The sequence below is a fragment of the Pelodiscus sinensis genome, chromosome 10 (genome assembly GCF_052426305.1).
Source record: "Pelodiscus sinensis isolate ZL-2025 chromosome 10, ASM5242630v1, whole genome shotgun sequence".
NCBI lineage: Eukaryota > Metazoa > Chordata > Testudines > Trionychidae > Pelodiscus > Pelodiscus sinensis.
Window position 1 is genome coordinate 7,107,720 of NC_143061.1, and position 12,696 is coordinate 7,120,415.

The 12,696-nt window shown below is 47.2% G+C and overlaps 1 protein-coding gene across 1 annotated transcript in view; it reads left to right on the forward strand.

Annotated features, from left to right (window-relative positions):
• The window catches only part of EIF2B5 (eukaryotic translation initiation factor 2B subunit epsilon), a 32,570-nt gene extending 20,075 nt beyond the window's left edge, over positions 1 to 12,495 (forward strand). Inside the window, exons 13-16 of the mRNA XM_006138450.5 lie at positions 754 to 877; positions 7,693 to 7,818; positions 9,396 to 9,506; positions 10,592 to 12,495. Of these exons, the coding sequence (XP_006138512.3) occupies positions 754 to 877; positions 7,693 to 7,818; positions 9,396 to 9,506; positions 10,592 to 10,657 (427 nt within the window). The 3' untranslated portion in view covers positions 10,658 to 12,495. The remainder of the gene's footprint in view (positions 1 to 753; positions 878 to 7,692; positions 7,819 to 9,395; positions 9,507 to 10,591) is intronic.
• Positions 12,496 to 12,696: the final 201 nt, after the last annotated feature.

Here is a 12,696-nt window from a genome sequence, read left to right on the forward strand (position 1 = left end):
AGCTGACTAAAGCACAAGTGGCAGTGGGCCTGGTTTGTCTCCTAGCTCTGTGGAGGCGTGATGAAAAGTAGGGATGTAAAATCCCATTTAATGAGTTACCCTGTTAAATGTGAAGTTTAGCTGATTAAACGGGGTTGTGGAGGAGGCTATTCCAGTCCCCTGGGCTGGAGTGGCCTCCCACCCACCACGGCCAGGCTGGAGTGGCTCCCCGTGCCAGAGGCAGGGGCTGCTCCAGCCTGGTTGCTTCCAGCTGCCCTGAGTTGCTGGAGCAGCCCTCTGCCTGTGATGGGCTGCAGGGGGGCTGCTCCCAGGTAATGGTTAACTTTTACCAAGTAAGCATCACCCATTAAAGGTGATGTTTACCGGGTAACTGGATAACTGATTACTCATTCACATTCTTAATGAAAAGTGAACAGTACCTGCTTATCTCACTGGAAGGCTATGAAATTGGAGCCCAGGGTATAATTGGTGTCTTCTACCTGCCACTTCTCAAATAAGGTCTGTTTCTCGTTTCCCCCATCATATTCCTGCATCAGACCAGTAAAGGTGAGTGTGCTCTCCCCGTCCAGGCAGCATGCTACATTCTTAAAAAGACTTGGCCCAGGGCGGGATGTTAAAATGTAATACAACCCTTAGAAATGTGTGCCCTGCAACAGACAAGCAGACTTCAGCGATTTGCCATAGCTGCCAGATTGCACAGGCTTATGGTCCTAGAAGATGTGTGGACTGACATCCCTCCTCTTTCCCTTACAGGTATGCCTACAACATTGGCCTGAAGGAGGTGATGCAGGTGCTCAGTAAGGTGGTCTTGGAGTTCCCATTGCAGCAGCTGGACAAGGGGTTAGACTCCCAGCACTACTGTGTAATGCTGATTCCTGTGAGTACACCTCCCCAATCCTTTCAGTCTGCATACGTTTTCCTTTATCTACCATGACATGGTGTTGTAAAGCACGGAGGCCTGATCCCTGCCCACAGCTGAATTAGACTAGTCTTAGGGACTATTACAGGAACAACAGATGGGTCTTCACCTTTGTGCTGAGCACCATACATGGACATGACATGAACCTTAGGCCTTGTCTACACTCACCAGGAGATTGATGCTGCAAGGATCGATCTCCTAGGCGTTGATTTAGCTGGTCTAGTAAAGACCAGCTAAATTGCGGATCACACTCCTATCGACTTGGGTACTCCACCAGGTCACTGGGGGGTAAGGGAAGTCAAGTCGAGAGGAGAGTTTCTCCCATTGACCCCCTGCAATGGAGACGCTGCAGTAAGTTGAACTAAGGTACGTTGACTCCAGATACACTGTTCACGTAGCTAGACTACCTTGGTCCAACATTGCTCCCAGTGTAGACCTGGCCTTAAAAGAGGCAAGAGAGCTGGGGATGGGATGGAGAATTATGCACTTGGCAGTCTCTTGGGTTTTGCACTGGATGTGCCCTTGTAGCAAATTGGCATTGGAGTGTGGGGTTTAGAAGTGGGATCTGAAGGCGCTGAGAGCCTGCCTGGCTTGCACAAGCAGGTGTACACAGGAGCATGGCAGGAAGTGAGGAAGGCACATGTGCGAGAAGGACTCAGTAACACACGGGGGGCTTCAGTAGGTACCAAGAGGCCAGATATAGGTAGGTTCAGAATGGTGTGATCCTGAAGGTGAAGACAAGGAGACAAAGAGCCTGGGAGGCTCATTTTGGTCAGGCTGGGGGCATGTGAGAGTCAAGAAAGCCAGAAGGCAGGAGACTTCAGCAGCAGCTGAAACTCAGGGACATGGAAAATGAAGACTTGATACCCGTTCTTTCTTGGGACTTCTCTGGTGGTGTATAGGAATGGGTGCAAGTTCTCCAGCCACTTGCTGGTGGTAGCGTCATTGAGCCTAGGAGAGTAGCTTGTCATGACTGCAAGGAACTTGCTGGCCCATGGGCCTTCCTTGATTCTCCGAAAGCAGTAGAATGATCAACACTATTAACTCCACTTGACAAAGTTCAGCGGAGTGTCTGTCTTGGGAGATACTTTTACTTGTGGAGCCTTGTATGGATTAGGGATGTAATAGTGTAGTCGATTAACCGATTATCTGATAAGCAAAAGCTTATAGGTTAATGCTATAGACTGTACGCATTTTCCCCCTCTACCACTCTCCTCCCCTCCCCCAGGACAGGGGCTTCTGCCACCCTGCGCTGCTGCCTCTGATACAGAGGCAGCAGCACAGGATAACAGGCAGTAGGTTTGTGAGGGGAGCTGTTTTTTTTTAACTGGCTTTCTTCGCGGACCAGCTCCCACCTGGCACCCCGCACGTAGTGGCAGGGGACTCCTTGGGAGTGGGGCTAGAGTTCACTGGTTGCCAGCCCTGCCCCTGGGGACTATAGAATAGTCGACTAACCGATAAGAATTCATGAAGTTACTCAACTATTCAGTTAATTGATATTTAACATCCCTAGTGCGGATACAAAAATACGGATCTGCATCCGCTGGGATCACTCTGTGATCCGACCCGCGATCCACTGACAGTCTTTTACAAGTAGCCGCACCCACAGCCGAGCAATCTTACAAGGTGAAATGGGGATGAGCAGGGAAGAGGCAGTTTGAGGGCAGAGACTGGGAGTAAGCTGCAGCGTAGGGCGGGGTCTCGGAGAGGGGACAGCTGGGAGGGAAGGGATGTTGCCTTGTGTGCTGCTTCCCGGGGCTTGCAAGTGACCAGCAGCAGCAGCAGCAGCGCATGTTGCATCACAATGGAGTGAAGGGGGCTGGAAGTGTGGCCAGCGCTGCCGGGCTGAGCCATGGTGGGGATGCTGTTGCTGCCTGAGAGGCCCAGGCTGCTGGACAGGAAACGGCATGGTGAGCAGGTGCTGAACAACCCCAACTTCGACCTGCCACCCAGCCCCAATTGCTGGCCCCATGCTCTGTGGGCTGCCTGAGCTGGGTGCTGCTGGTAAATTGAGCCCTGCTGGTAAACAGAGTCTTGTTTCTCTATTTGCTCCACTGTCCACAAAAATGGTCCATGGAAAAAAAAGTGGATATCTGCAGATTTGCAGGACTCTAGCCATATCCTTATTTCTGTCTACTGGGAGTAAGGGCTGGAAATATCCATTCCTCAGAGAATAGATGCAAAAGAGGCAGAGTCCTATTGGAGAATCCACTGTGAGCACTTCTTGCCTGCAGTACGTATCTAATATTGATAACTTTTCCATTGTCTACTGTAGAGATAAAGGCAGGACCTGGCTGCTTCTGAGTAACATACAGAGCACTGTTCCACCCCTGGAATGACCGTGGGGTATATGTGGCTGTGTAGAAATGGCTTCCATGTTACTTGGCCGGAGGGTGGACAGACTGGGATGTGGCCCTGTTAAAATGCTGACCCTCAGTGAAAGCTTGTCCCAGGACCTTTTATCTAAGTTGCAGGGAGGTGGACAGGTTCCTGAATTTTCTGCTGTAGCCTCTGATGCCAATTGGTCTGTGCTGGACTGAGTGGCTCTTTAGTGCTTGCAGTGATACATATATTAGAAGAAGCAAGTCTGGCTCCTTGCTGCAAGGTTTGATTTGGATTGTCCTACCTCAGGAGGGATATAGAGGGCAGCTCCTGTATTTTCTGTGGGGCTGTGAGATTGTATTTTCTGTGGGGAGAGACATTTCCCCCAAATGGATCCAGATATGTGCCTTAGTTCACTTTTGGAAGATGCCCTTTGTTGGAAATGTGCAGCAGTTGAACAATTCCGTTCGTACTAATTTAATTCACCTTACAAAGTTTAATTGAAAATGCCCCATTCAGTTTGCCGGTGTTCTTAGCCATAATGTTCCATAATGAAAGGAGGAACTGGGGTGCATACTAGAGTAGATGCTCAGCTCTCCTTGTATGTGGAAAGCAGTGCAACTGGAGAGTAGGATGCCTGAAACCTGACGCTGTTTGGGATCCTAGTTTGAATAGATATAACACCGTTCCTTGCAGAATCCTGCATTGAGCTGCTGGCCCAGCTATGAGAGACATGGATGGAATCGTCACTGCAGCATCCTGTCAGAGGAGCCGGTGAACTAGGATGGGGCTGAGCCCGTGATATTTCCATTAGCTTTGCAATGAGGGGAAATTATAAGAAAACATGGTGATTGTTTATGGAACAGGGCCCTGTTCTAGGATCCAAGGCGAATGGCATTAGATACTGCACAAATATGTAACTGCAAGACTGCCTCAGAGAATTTATGATCCAAGTATAAGATGAGTCAAAGATAAGATGTGAATGGTAAATAGCTTATGTTTGATGCATGTATGTTTCATCCTAGCAAAACTGTCATGAAGATTTACCAGTGTAGGCACTATATCAATTCCCCACCCTTGTAGAATTCTGTAAGGTGGGCGTGTATGTATATTCATGAGTGCTCAGTGTATTAAATATTAATACACTGCTTGGATTTATCAAATGTAGATTGTGCTCTCTTACCCTCATAAGCAAGTTTGACATGGGGTATGTAGCCAGCTTCTCCTTTGGAGAAAGTGGCCAATAGATTTCTTGGAAAAAGGCGTAAACAGTGAGGTGGCAAAATTTGCAGATGATACTAAACTGCCCAAGATAGTTAAGACCAAAGCAGACTGTGAGGAGCTTCAAAAGGATCTCCCCAAACTAGGAGACTAAGCAACAAAACGGCAAATGAATTTTAATGTTGATAAATGCAAAGTAATGCACATTGGAAAAAATAATGCCAACCATACATAAAAAATGATGGGAACTAAATTAGCTATTACCACTCGAGAGAGATCTTGGAGCCATTGTGCATAGTTCTCTGAAAACATCCACTCAATGTGCAGCAGCAGTCAAACAAGCAAACATTGTTAGGAATCATTAAAAAAAGGGATAAAGAATAAGACCGAGAATATTTTATTGCATCTTTATAAATCCATGGTATGCTTGCATCTTGAATACTGCATACAGATGTGGTCACCTCATCTCAAAAAAATGTATTGGAATTGGAAAAAGTTCAAAAAGGGCAACAAAAATGATTAGGGGTTTGGAACGGCTGCCATATGAAGAGAAATTAAAAAACTTGGGACGTCTCATCTTAGAAAAGAGGAGATTAAGGGGGGATATGATAGAGGTTTAAAAAATCATGACTGGTGTGCAGAAAGTGAATAAGGAAAAGTTATATACTTGTTCCCATAACATAGGAGCTAGGAGTCACCAAATTAAATTAATAGGTAGCAGGTTTAAAACATAAAGAAGTATTTCTTCACGCAACACACAATCAACCTGTAGAACTCTTGCCAGAGGATGTTGTGATGGTCAGGATTTTAATAAGGTTCAAAAAAGAGGTTAATGCATGGAGGACAGGTTCATCGATGGCTATTAGGCAGGATGGGTAGGAATGGTGTCTCTAGCCTCTGTTTGTCAGAAACTGTGAATGGGCAACAGGGGTGAGATCACTTGATGATTCCCTGTTCTGTTCATTCCCTCTGGGGGCAACTAGCATTGGCCATTGTCGGAAGCCAGGATACTAAGCTAGAGATGGACCTTTGGTTTTGACCCCGTATGGCCATTCTTAATGTTCTTATGAGTGTTCTGCCTGGAACAATCTCATGTACTGATGTCCTTAACTTGTGTGAAAAACATTAACACAGGGGTTCCCAAACTGGAGCTCACAACTGCTAGGCCAGTGATAAGCTGTGTTACGGGTGGTCACACACAAATACAAAATTATGAGTATAGAAAAACATCAGTACATTTAAAACGAGAAATATATACCTCACTTGAGGCTGGTGGTGATTATGACGATTAATGTGTATTATGGATGTGCCTGGGAGCCCAAGCCATAGACTTGACCCCCCATGTGCTGAACAAACACATATTGATCACTGTCTCTGCCCCAAAGAGTTTCCAATCTGAGCAAAAGATGAAAGACAACAGATGGACATAGACAGACAGAGGAGCCCAAGGGAACAATGAGATGAGTGTTGTCAGTGCAACAGATGCTCGTCTCAGCACATCTGCTGCCTAACCATTGGGGGGAGGGAGGGGAAGAGAGAGAGTGTGTGTGTTTTAAGCCACCCATATTGTAATTTGAGAACCCCGGCTAGTGCTTAGGTGATGCTAATATGGAATGAGAGTGTAATCTGGATGTTCCTGATACAAAGTGCTACAGGACCCATTAAAACATGAGTTTGTATGAACTGAGGCCTAAAGGACCTTGGCAGGAGCTGGCACCAGGTATGCCAGTAGCACGGAAGCTTTCCTTCTGGCAAAGGCGCTTCCTTCCAGTGGTTGATGGGAGAAAGGTCAAGTGATAAAATAGCATTGACTAACCAGGAATGCGGCTGAGGAAGGTCTTTTCCCAGTGCCCCTAAGAAGTCCCTATTGCTGCTGTGCCATCTCCACTTAGCGGGCAGACCCATTTGTTCTCTGAGAATGGGCTGCTATCCCAGGAGCATGGTAAGAGTGCGTATAGCTCCATAGGCATGCAGGGGAACTTGGGATGCACTAACTTGGCCATTAGTTCGTCTCTTGTTAAATTTGCCCTTAAAGAAACAGAACTCCCCAACTTAAACATCCTGCTTCCCACAGCATGTTAATGGGAGCGTCACATCCTGGCTCGTCATGCTATCGAACAGGCAACTTTGTGTTAGTTGTTCTCTTATTCTAGGGCTGTACACAGCGGTTCTCAACAAAGGGTCTGTGAGCTGGTTTCAGGGAGCTGCAGGATCCCGCAGTTGAAGCCTGTGCCTCAATCCCTGGGACCCCTGTGGTGCTGAAACCGGGAGCAGAGCCATGGGGAGCACAGCACCTCATATGGGGCTCAAACCCCAAGCTCTGACCTGTCCAGAGCCCCGGTGCCTTATGGGGCAGAAGCCCCGAGGCCTCTCCCCACTGCCTGGTGGCTGATGTCTGGAGCCTGGAGTCTGCCACTGGATCCTGGAGTTTTCCTCCCCCAGCCCAGACCCCCGTTAGTCTGTATCAGCTTCCTCTTTTCTCAGCAACGTCACTTAATGCTCACAGGCAGCAGCATGTGTTCCTACTGGTGATAACACATCTGCACATAGCAACATTTATTCCGTACATGGATGGAAATAACTAGAGGGACCCTTGATGGACACTGCAGGGTACAATTACTAAAGCTGTATCTACACTAGCACTTGGGTTGGTAAAACTTCTGTCGCTAAGGGGTGTGAAAAACCACACCCGAATGACATAAGTCACATCAACAGATGTGCCAGTGTGGACAGTGGGGTGTCTCCTGATGACGTAGCTACCACCGTGCATTGGGGATGGTTTCATTATGCCCACAAGAGAGCTCTTCTGTCGGCATTGAGTGGCAACACAGGCGACTGTACAACGGCTCAGTTGTACTACTGTACAATAGTTATTCCTTTTTCTGCTTTTCAGTTGTCTTCTCTAACTGCTCTGTGACGCAGTGATGTACCTTTGTTGGCCATGGTCTACTATAAAGTGACATCCTTCAAGTTCCCTGCTCCCTGAACTCATTTGTGATGATAAAGTGTCACCTTGTAACCACAGCTATCCCCTACACATCACTCAGCTCTTGGGGAAGGTGTTGTGTATCTAATTAGATGGTCTGACTGATTGGAGAATGGCCTTTTACTGGCTTTGCTTCCACAGACAAGTCTGTTCCTATGGAGGAACTGCACTGAACATGCACATAGCTGTATTAAAAGTCTCATAATTCAAGAGCCTTTGTTCTTTATTCTGATTCCTCCTGCAGTTGTTAAAGAACTGGTGTCCAGTGTTTAAGAACTACATCAAGCGGGCATCAGATCACTTGGATGCCTTATCTGCCATTGAGGAGTTCTTCCTGGAACATGATGGCCTCCGCACATCCATTGCCAAAGTAAGTTCCTCACAGCAGCAAGGACTTCTACTTCCACTAGCTCAGTGGTGAATTGTAGTTTGTTGGTGCCGCTTTTCTTCTATCAGGAAAGGAAGGTTTGTGTGTCAGAAAGGGTGGATGCTAGAACCTTTATGCAAGTCATTAAAATCTGTCCTCTGCATCTGCGTAGGCCTCTGAGTGAGCCCTGCTAGAGAAGAGGACTGGATGACCTGTAACCTGGAGCTGCTATCTAGAAATATCGAACCCAGAGGGACTCATTCTATGGGGCTATAGTTGAGAGGAGTGGAGGAGAGGCCAGTTTTGCACACTGAAGGCCCCAAACCCACTATCTGGGGCCCAAAAGCTTGGGGGGCAATGAATCTTGTAGCTTTAAAATGGCAAATAGACAAGGCTGGAAAGAGGGTGGGATTTCCCATCTAGGCAGAACTGGGTGGAAATCAGTGAACAAAATGAAGGTCGTGTGTGGCTGATCTGCTTTTGCACTGTTGTTTCGGTCCTCATATCGGAGTGTTAAAATGTATGCCTCATACATACATGCTCCCTCTGGGTTAATAGATTATTTCTGCCATGTAAAATTGGAGCTAAACTCTCAGTTAGGAATCTTTTCATGAATAGTTTTTCAGCAAGTGTCTGCACAGCACTATGCCTGTCACTTCCGGAAAAGGGCTGTCCTGCAAACCTGTCTACCTCTTGGTTTCCCAGGAAGGAGGAATCTTATCTCATGATACCAGTGCCTCTAGCTAATGGTGTGAACACTTAGTCTGGACTGAAGTCAAAAGCCTTCAGTTCACCTTAAATGGCAATGACTATCTGGCATGTATCCATTGTTCTAGGAGCTTGGCTTTCCCTGGTGGCTAGGAATTGAAGTGACCCTCGTTGCTGGAGCTGGTACATGTCACCCAGCTTTGTCAGTCCTCTGCCGTGAGGAGACTGGCTGCAAAGTGTCTCCTCGTGCTGAGCACAAAGGGGTGATGAGGCCCCCCCAAGCTAGAGTGCATTAGCATCCTTCCCTTATCACAATGTTGGGCAAGGGCTTGATTCTGCAAATGATTGATTGCATTTGACACCCACCAAAAGGCCCCTTTTAGCAAAGGCCATGTGGGGTTGAGTTGCAGATGCGATGATCGGAGTCAGGGCTGGCTGAGCCGCTTGAGTGTGCTTCCCTGCTGCAGCTGCCGAATTACACACATCTGGGTCTGCGGACATGGGAGCTTTCTGAAAGGTCCATTTCAGTACTTGTCGTTAGCATGCTTTACTGAGGAGGGGGAGTCTCCTTGGGATCCATCCTTGCTTTCAACTCCTAAATACTCCGCCCTGCATCCTTGGAGCTGAAAGCTGTGGGGAGCGCTGACCTGATCCTTTTGTGCAGCAGAACAACCTCACCTGCAGGGGGTCAGTGTTGGCAGGGCAAGGGTATCTTGGACAATAAAAGCACGAAGATCTACACTCTGTTCTCCCCCACTGAGGCTTGTGCTGGGAGCCCCAGGTTGTGGTACACAGCCTCTTGCTGTTAAGTGAGCCAGTCCCAGAAGAACTGCCTGTTTCCTGCCCCATTTATGGTTTTCTGATTGGTCCAGGTACTGATGACCTTTTACCAGCTGGAAATCCTGGCAGAAGAGATGATTCTCTGCTGGTTTTCTCAGCGAGACACATCGGAGAAAGGCAGGCAGCTTCGTAAAAACCAGCAGGTAAGTCCCTGCGTCCTGGAGGGATTTGCTAGCAGCTGCAGTCCGCCTTGGGGTAAGGGTGGGTCTGGGAAAGCCAGGTGCTCAGCAGGAGCCACTTGTTGCGGCAGATAATGAAACACGCAATACATTGCTTACCGCAGCTCAACCTGGCTTTCTGCCATCGCCAGCGTGCTCTGGGTGAAGGATCAGGTAGTGAGAGAGGTTTACTGACAGGTGCTCGAGAAACTACTGGGATGCTCTGTGTAATGGAGAAACCTCTCTAAGCTAAGCACCTGCTTGAAATGGGCTTTCGGTAACAAACTGTCCCCCTCGCTTGTTTCCTTTGACGTTGCTGTACCTGGCCCGCTCCATTTGCATGGCTTGCCAAACACTGGCCATACTGAGCAGCTTTGAATCTCAATAGCCATTTTATAACTGGCTTGTGCTACAAGAAGCATAAACCTCCTCTGCATCTGTAGGAACTCCGTACTCAGATGTGGCCAAGCCCAGTTCCAAAGCCTTTCCTCCAAACGGTACAGAAAGAAAACCCTCTTTGAGGAAGAGGCCGGGTTTGCTTAGTTCAGAGCCCATGTGAAGTCAGCTCCCTTCATAAAAATCCGTCCGTGCCTACAGCTGCTTGTTTAAACAGGATCAAAAGGCAAAATGAGCAAAGTACATAACCTCAGAGCAGACCTTGACAGAGTAGGTTTCTCTTAGCAGCAGCTTTTCTTGCACTGCCCCCCGATGTACTTGTTGAAAATTAGATGGAGTTGTCATGCCTCCTTACTATGAGCCCTTGATGGAAAAACTCTGGGTCCAAACTTCCCATTTCTCAGGCAGACTTTGTTCTTTTTATTAGGAATTTGGGGGTACTGTTGCCTCAAAGACACCTCCTTTGTGGGTTCTAGAGAGTCAGCACTTCTGTGCCACCTGTATTTAAGTGTCTGTTTTATCTTAATCTCCTTGGTGTTTTTTCCCTGTTCCTTTGTCTACAGTGGAGGTGTTCAAATGCCAAGAAAGTTATGTTCTTAAGTTGCAGATGTCTCATTTAAAGTAGCTGTTTTCAAGGGGTTATTTTTCCTAATTGCATTTCATTGTTTCTGCAGCTTCAAAAGTTTATCCAGTGGCTGGAGGAGGCAGAAGAAGAGTCATCTGAGGGCGACCAAGACTGACCAGGCAGCTTGCCATGAGAAGAGGCAATCCTGCTGCCCTTAGACAGGAGAAGGAGGGATCTCTTACTGGCAAAGTGAGCAGAGAAAGAGCAGTGCCAGTGCATGGCGCACAGCTGTGGGACCTGAAATCGAAGTGACTGACAATCCCATCGTTCATTGTTGTGTATTCCCAGCCCCATGACCCCCATGGCATCTTGTGTGGGATAGTCACAGCACAGCATGAGAACCACAAGAGAAAAGCAGGAGACAGTAATGTCCAAGATCCCTCTGTGGCCTGTTTGTGATGTATTATAAGCTACTCATTGGGAGCCACTCACTCTTAATGTAGAGAGGACAGGCAAATTCATACCAATTTCATGTAAATGTAACCCTGGGGGTTTGAACCATTTCTGGTTTGTGTAAAGTGGTCATATGACCTGGTCCTGGTTATTTGGAGTTACTGATGTTCCTGGATCTGTAAAGAGTCTAATGGACAGTTCAAAGCTATGATTCATTCTCACTCACTTGTGGGGAGCCCCTTCTGAAGCTGACTCTGGCAAGGCTGGTAGACCAACATAGACTGGGTGATGTCAGTACAGGGCCGGGCCTCAGAACTCCTCTGGCATGGGAATTGCAGTCGTCAGGGGAAGCCCAAGCTATTGGGCAGCCTGGAATGAAAAGAGGCGCTCCTGGCTCGTTAAAATCTTGGCTCTGACACAGATTTGCACTGTGATTATAGCAAATCCCTGTAGCCTTTCTGTGTCTGTTTCCCTTTCTGTAAAATGGGGCTAATACTCGTCTACCTCACAGAGGGCTAGCTAAAAACAGAAACACGCTTCGTGAATAAAGTACTGTTTAGATGATTGTGTCCCCGATCTAACCTACCTACCTGTCCCTATGGTTCTTTAGGTGAGTTTTTATTTTAACTTGTAAAAGGTAACAGATGCCTGGCACGTTGTAAGACCCCTGGTTTAGGGCTCTGCATGAATCTTGCATCTGCTGTGACACCAGACATTCTCCTGTCTTGCCTTCTGTGTTAGAAACAGCACCAAGTGCTCTAAGAGAAATGAGGGGTCTTGAATGCTGCTGTTCTCTGAAAACCAGAACGTGAGTTTTTTCTTTTAAAAATAACATGGCCTTTGGGTCTCCCCACAGACACCTGAGCTCAAATCATGGGCTTTATTTATGTATTTATTTTTTTTTTCTAAATGAATTTTGCTTTTCTCCTTCAAGGGGGAAAAAACTATTCTGCAAATCCAGGTTGAGGATCAGCAACGGCAGGGTAATGCATGGGTGTGCAGCAGGAGCGGTTGTGTGTCTTTTCCATCCATCCCTCCACTGCACCCTCCTCCATGCTGATCATAGAGCCTCTCAGGGGCAACATTCTTGTAAATATTATTGTGCCACTTCCCTCCCCTGTTCTCCCCCAAGAATGGAGCAGAACAGCACCGTGGGGATCAGCTTACTGTTAATAGGTAGGTCCTGTGTTAAGCATGCTGACCATGCTACTGTCCTTTTAGGGGGAATGTAGAATCAATTCTAGGGTGGAGGTGTATTGAAGCTGCCCACTCCCAGGGGTTTTGGCCATTGGACAATGCCACATACTCTAAATGAGGGAACATTGATCTGTGGGGGATGAAGTCAGAAAGTGGATGAATGTTGGAAAGGGGGCAAACTTCGGTCATGAGTGCTGCCAGGACAGTGCATGAAGACCCTTGGCTTCTGGCATCATGGAACTCAGTCTTGTAAATGTTGGGGAAAATAATTGTAAATGTTGGGGGAAATAGTTGCTATCTGAACTTTCTATATCTGCCAATATTTAATTCAGGGAGTGATTAAAAACATCCTGGTGTAAAGAATGGCGCCTCTGCTTTGACTTTGAATAAATGTCTCTGATCATAGCACAAACCTGAGCACAGCTCACAGATAGAGACTTAGCTACTTTCTCAACAGTATCCGAGTATGTATATAATATGCACATATAAAACCAGCCCTCTATTGAATTGGAATAACTACCCAACTGTGCCCAGCAATCATACCATCTCAGAGCAGAGCTGGAG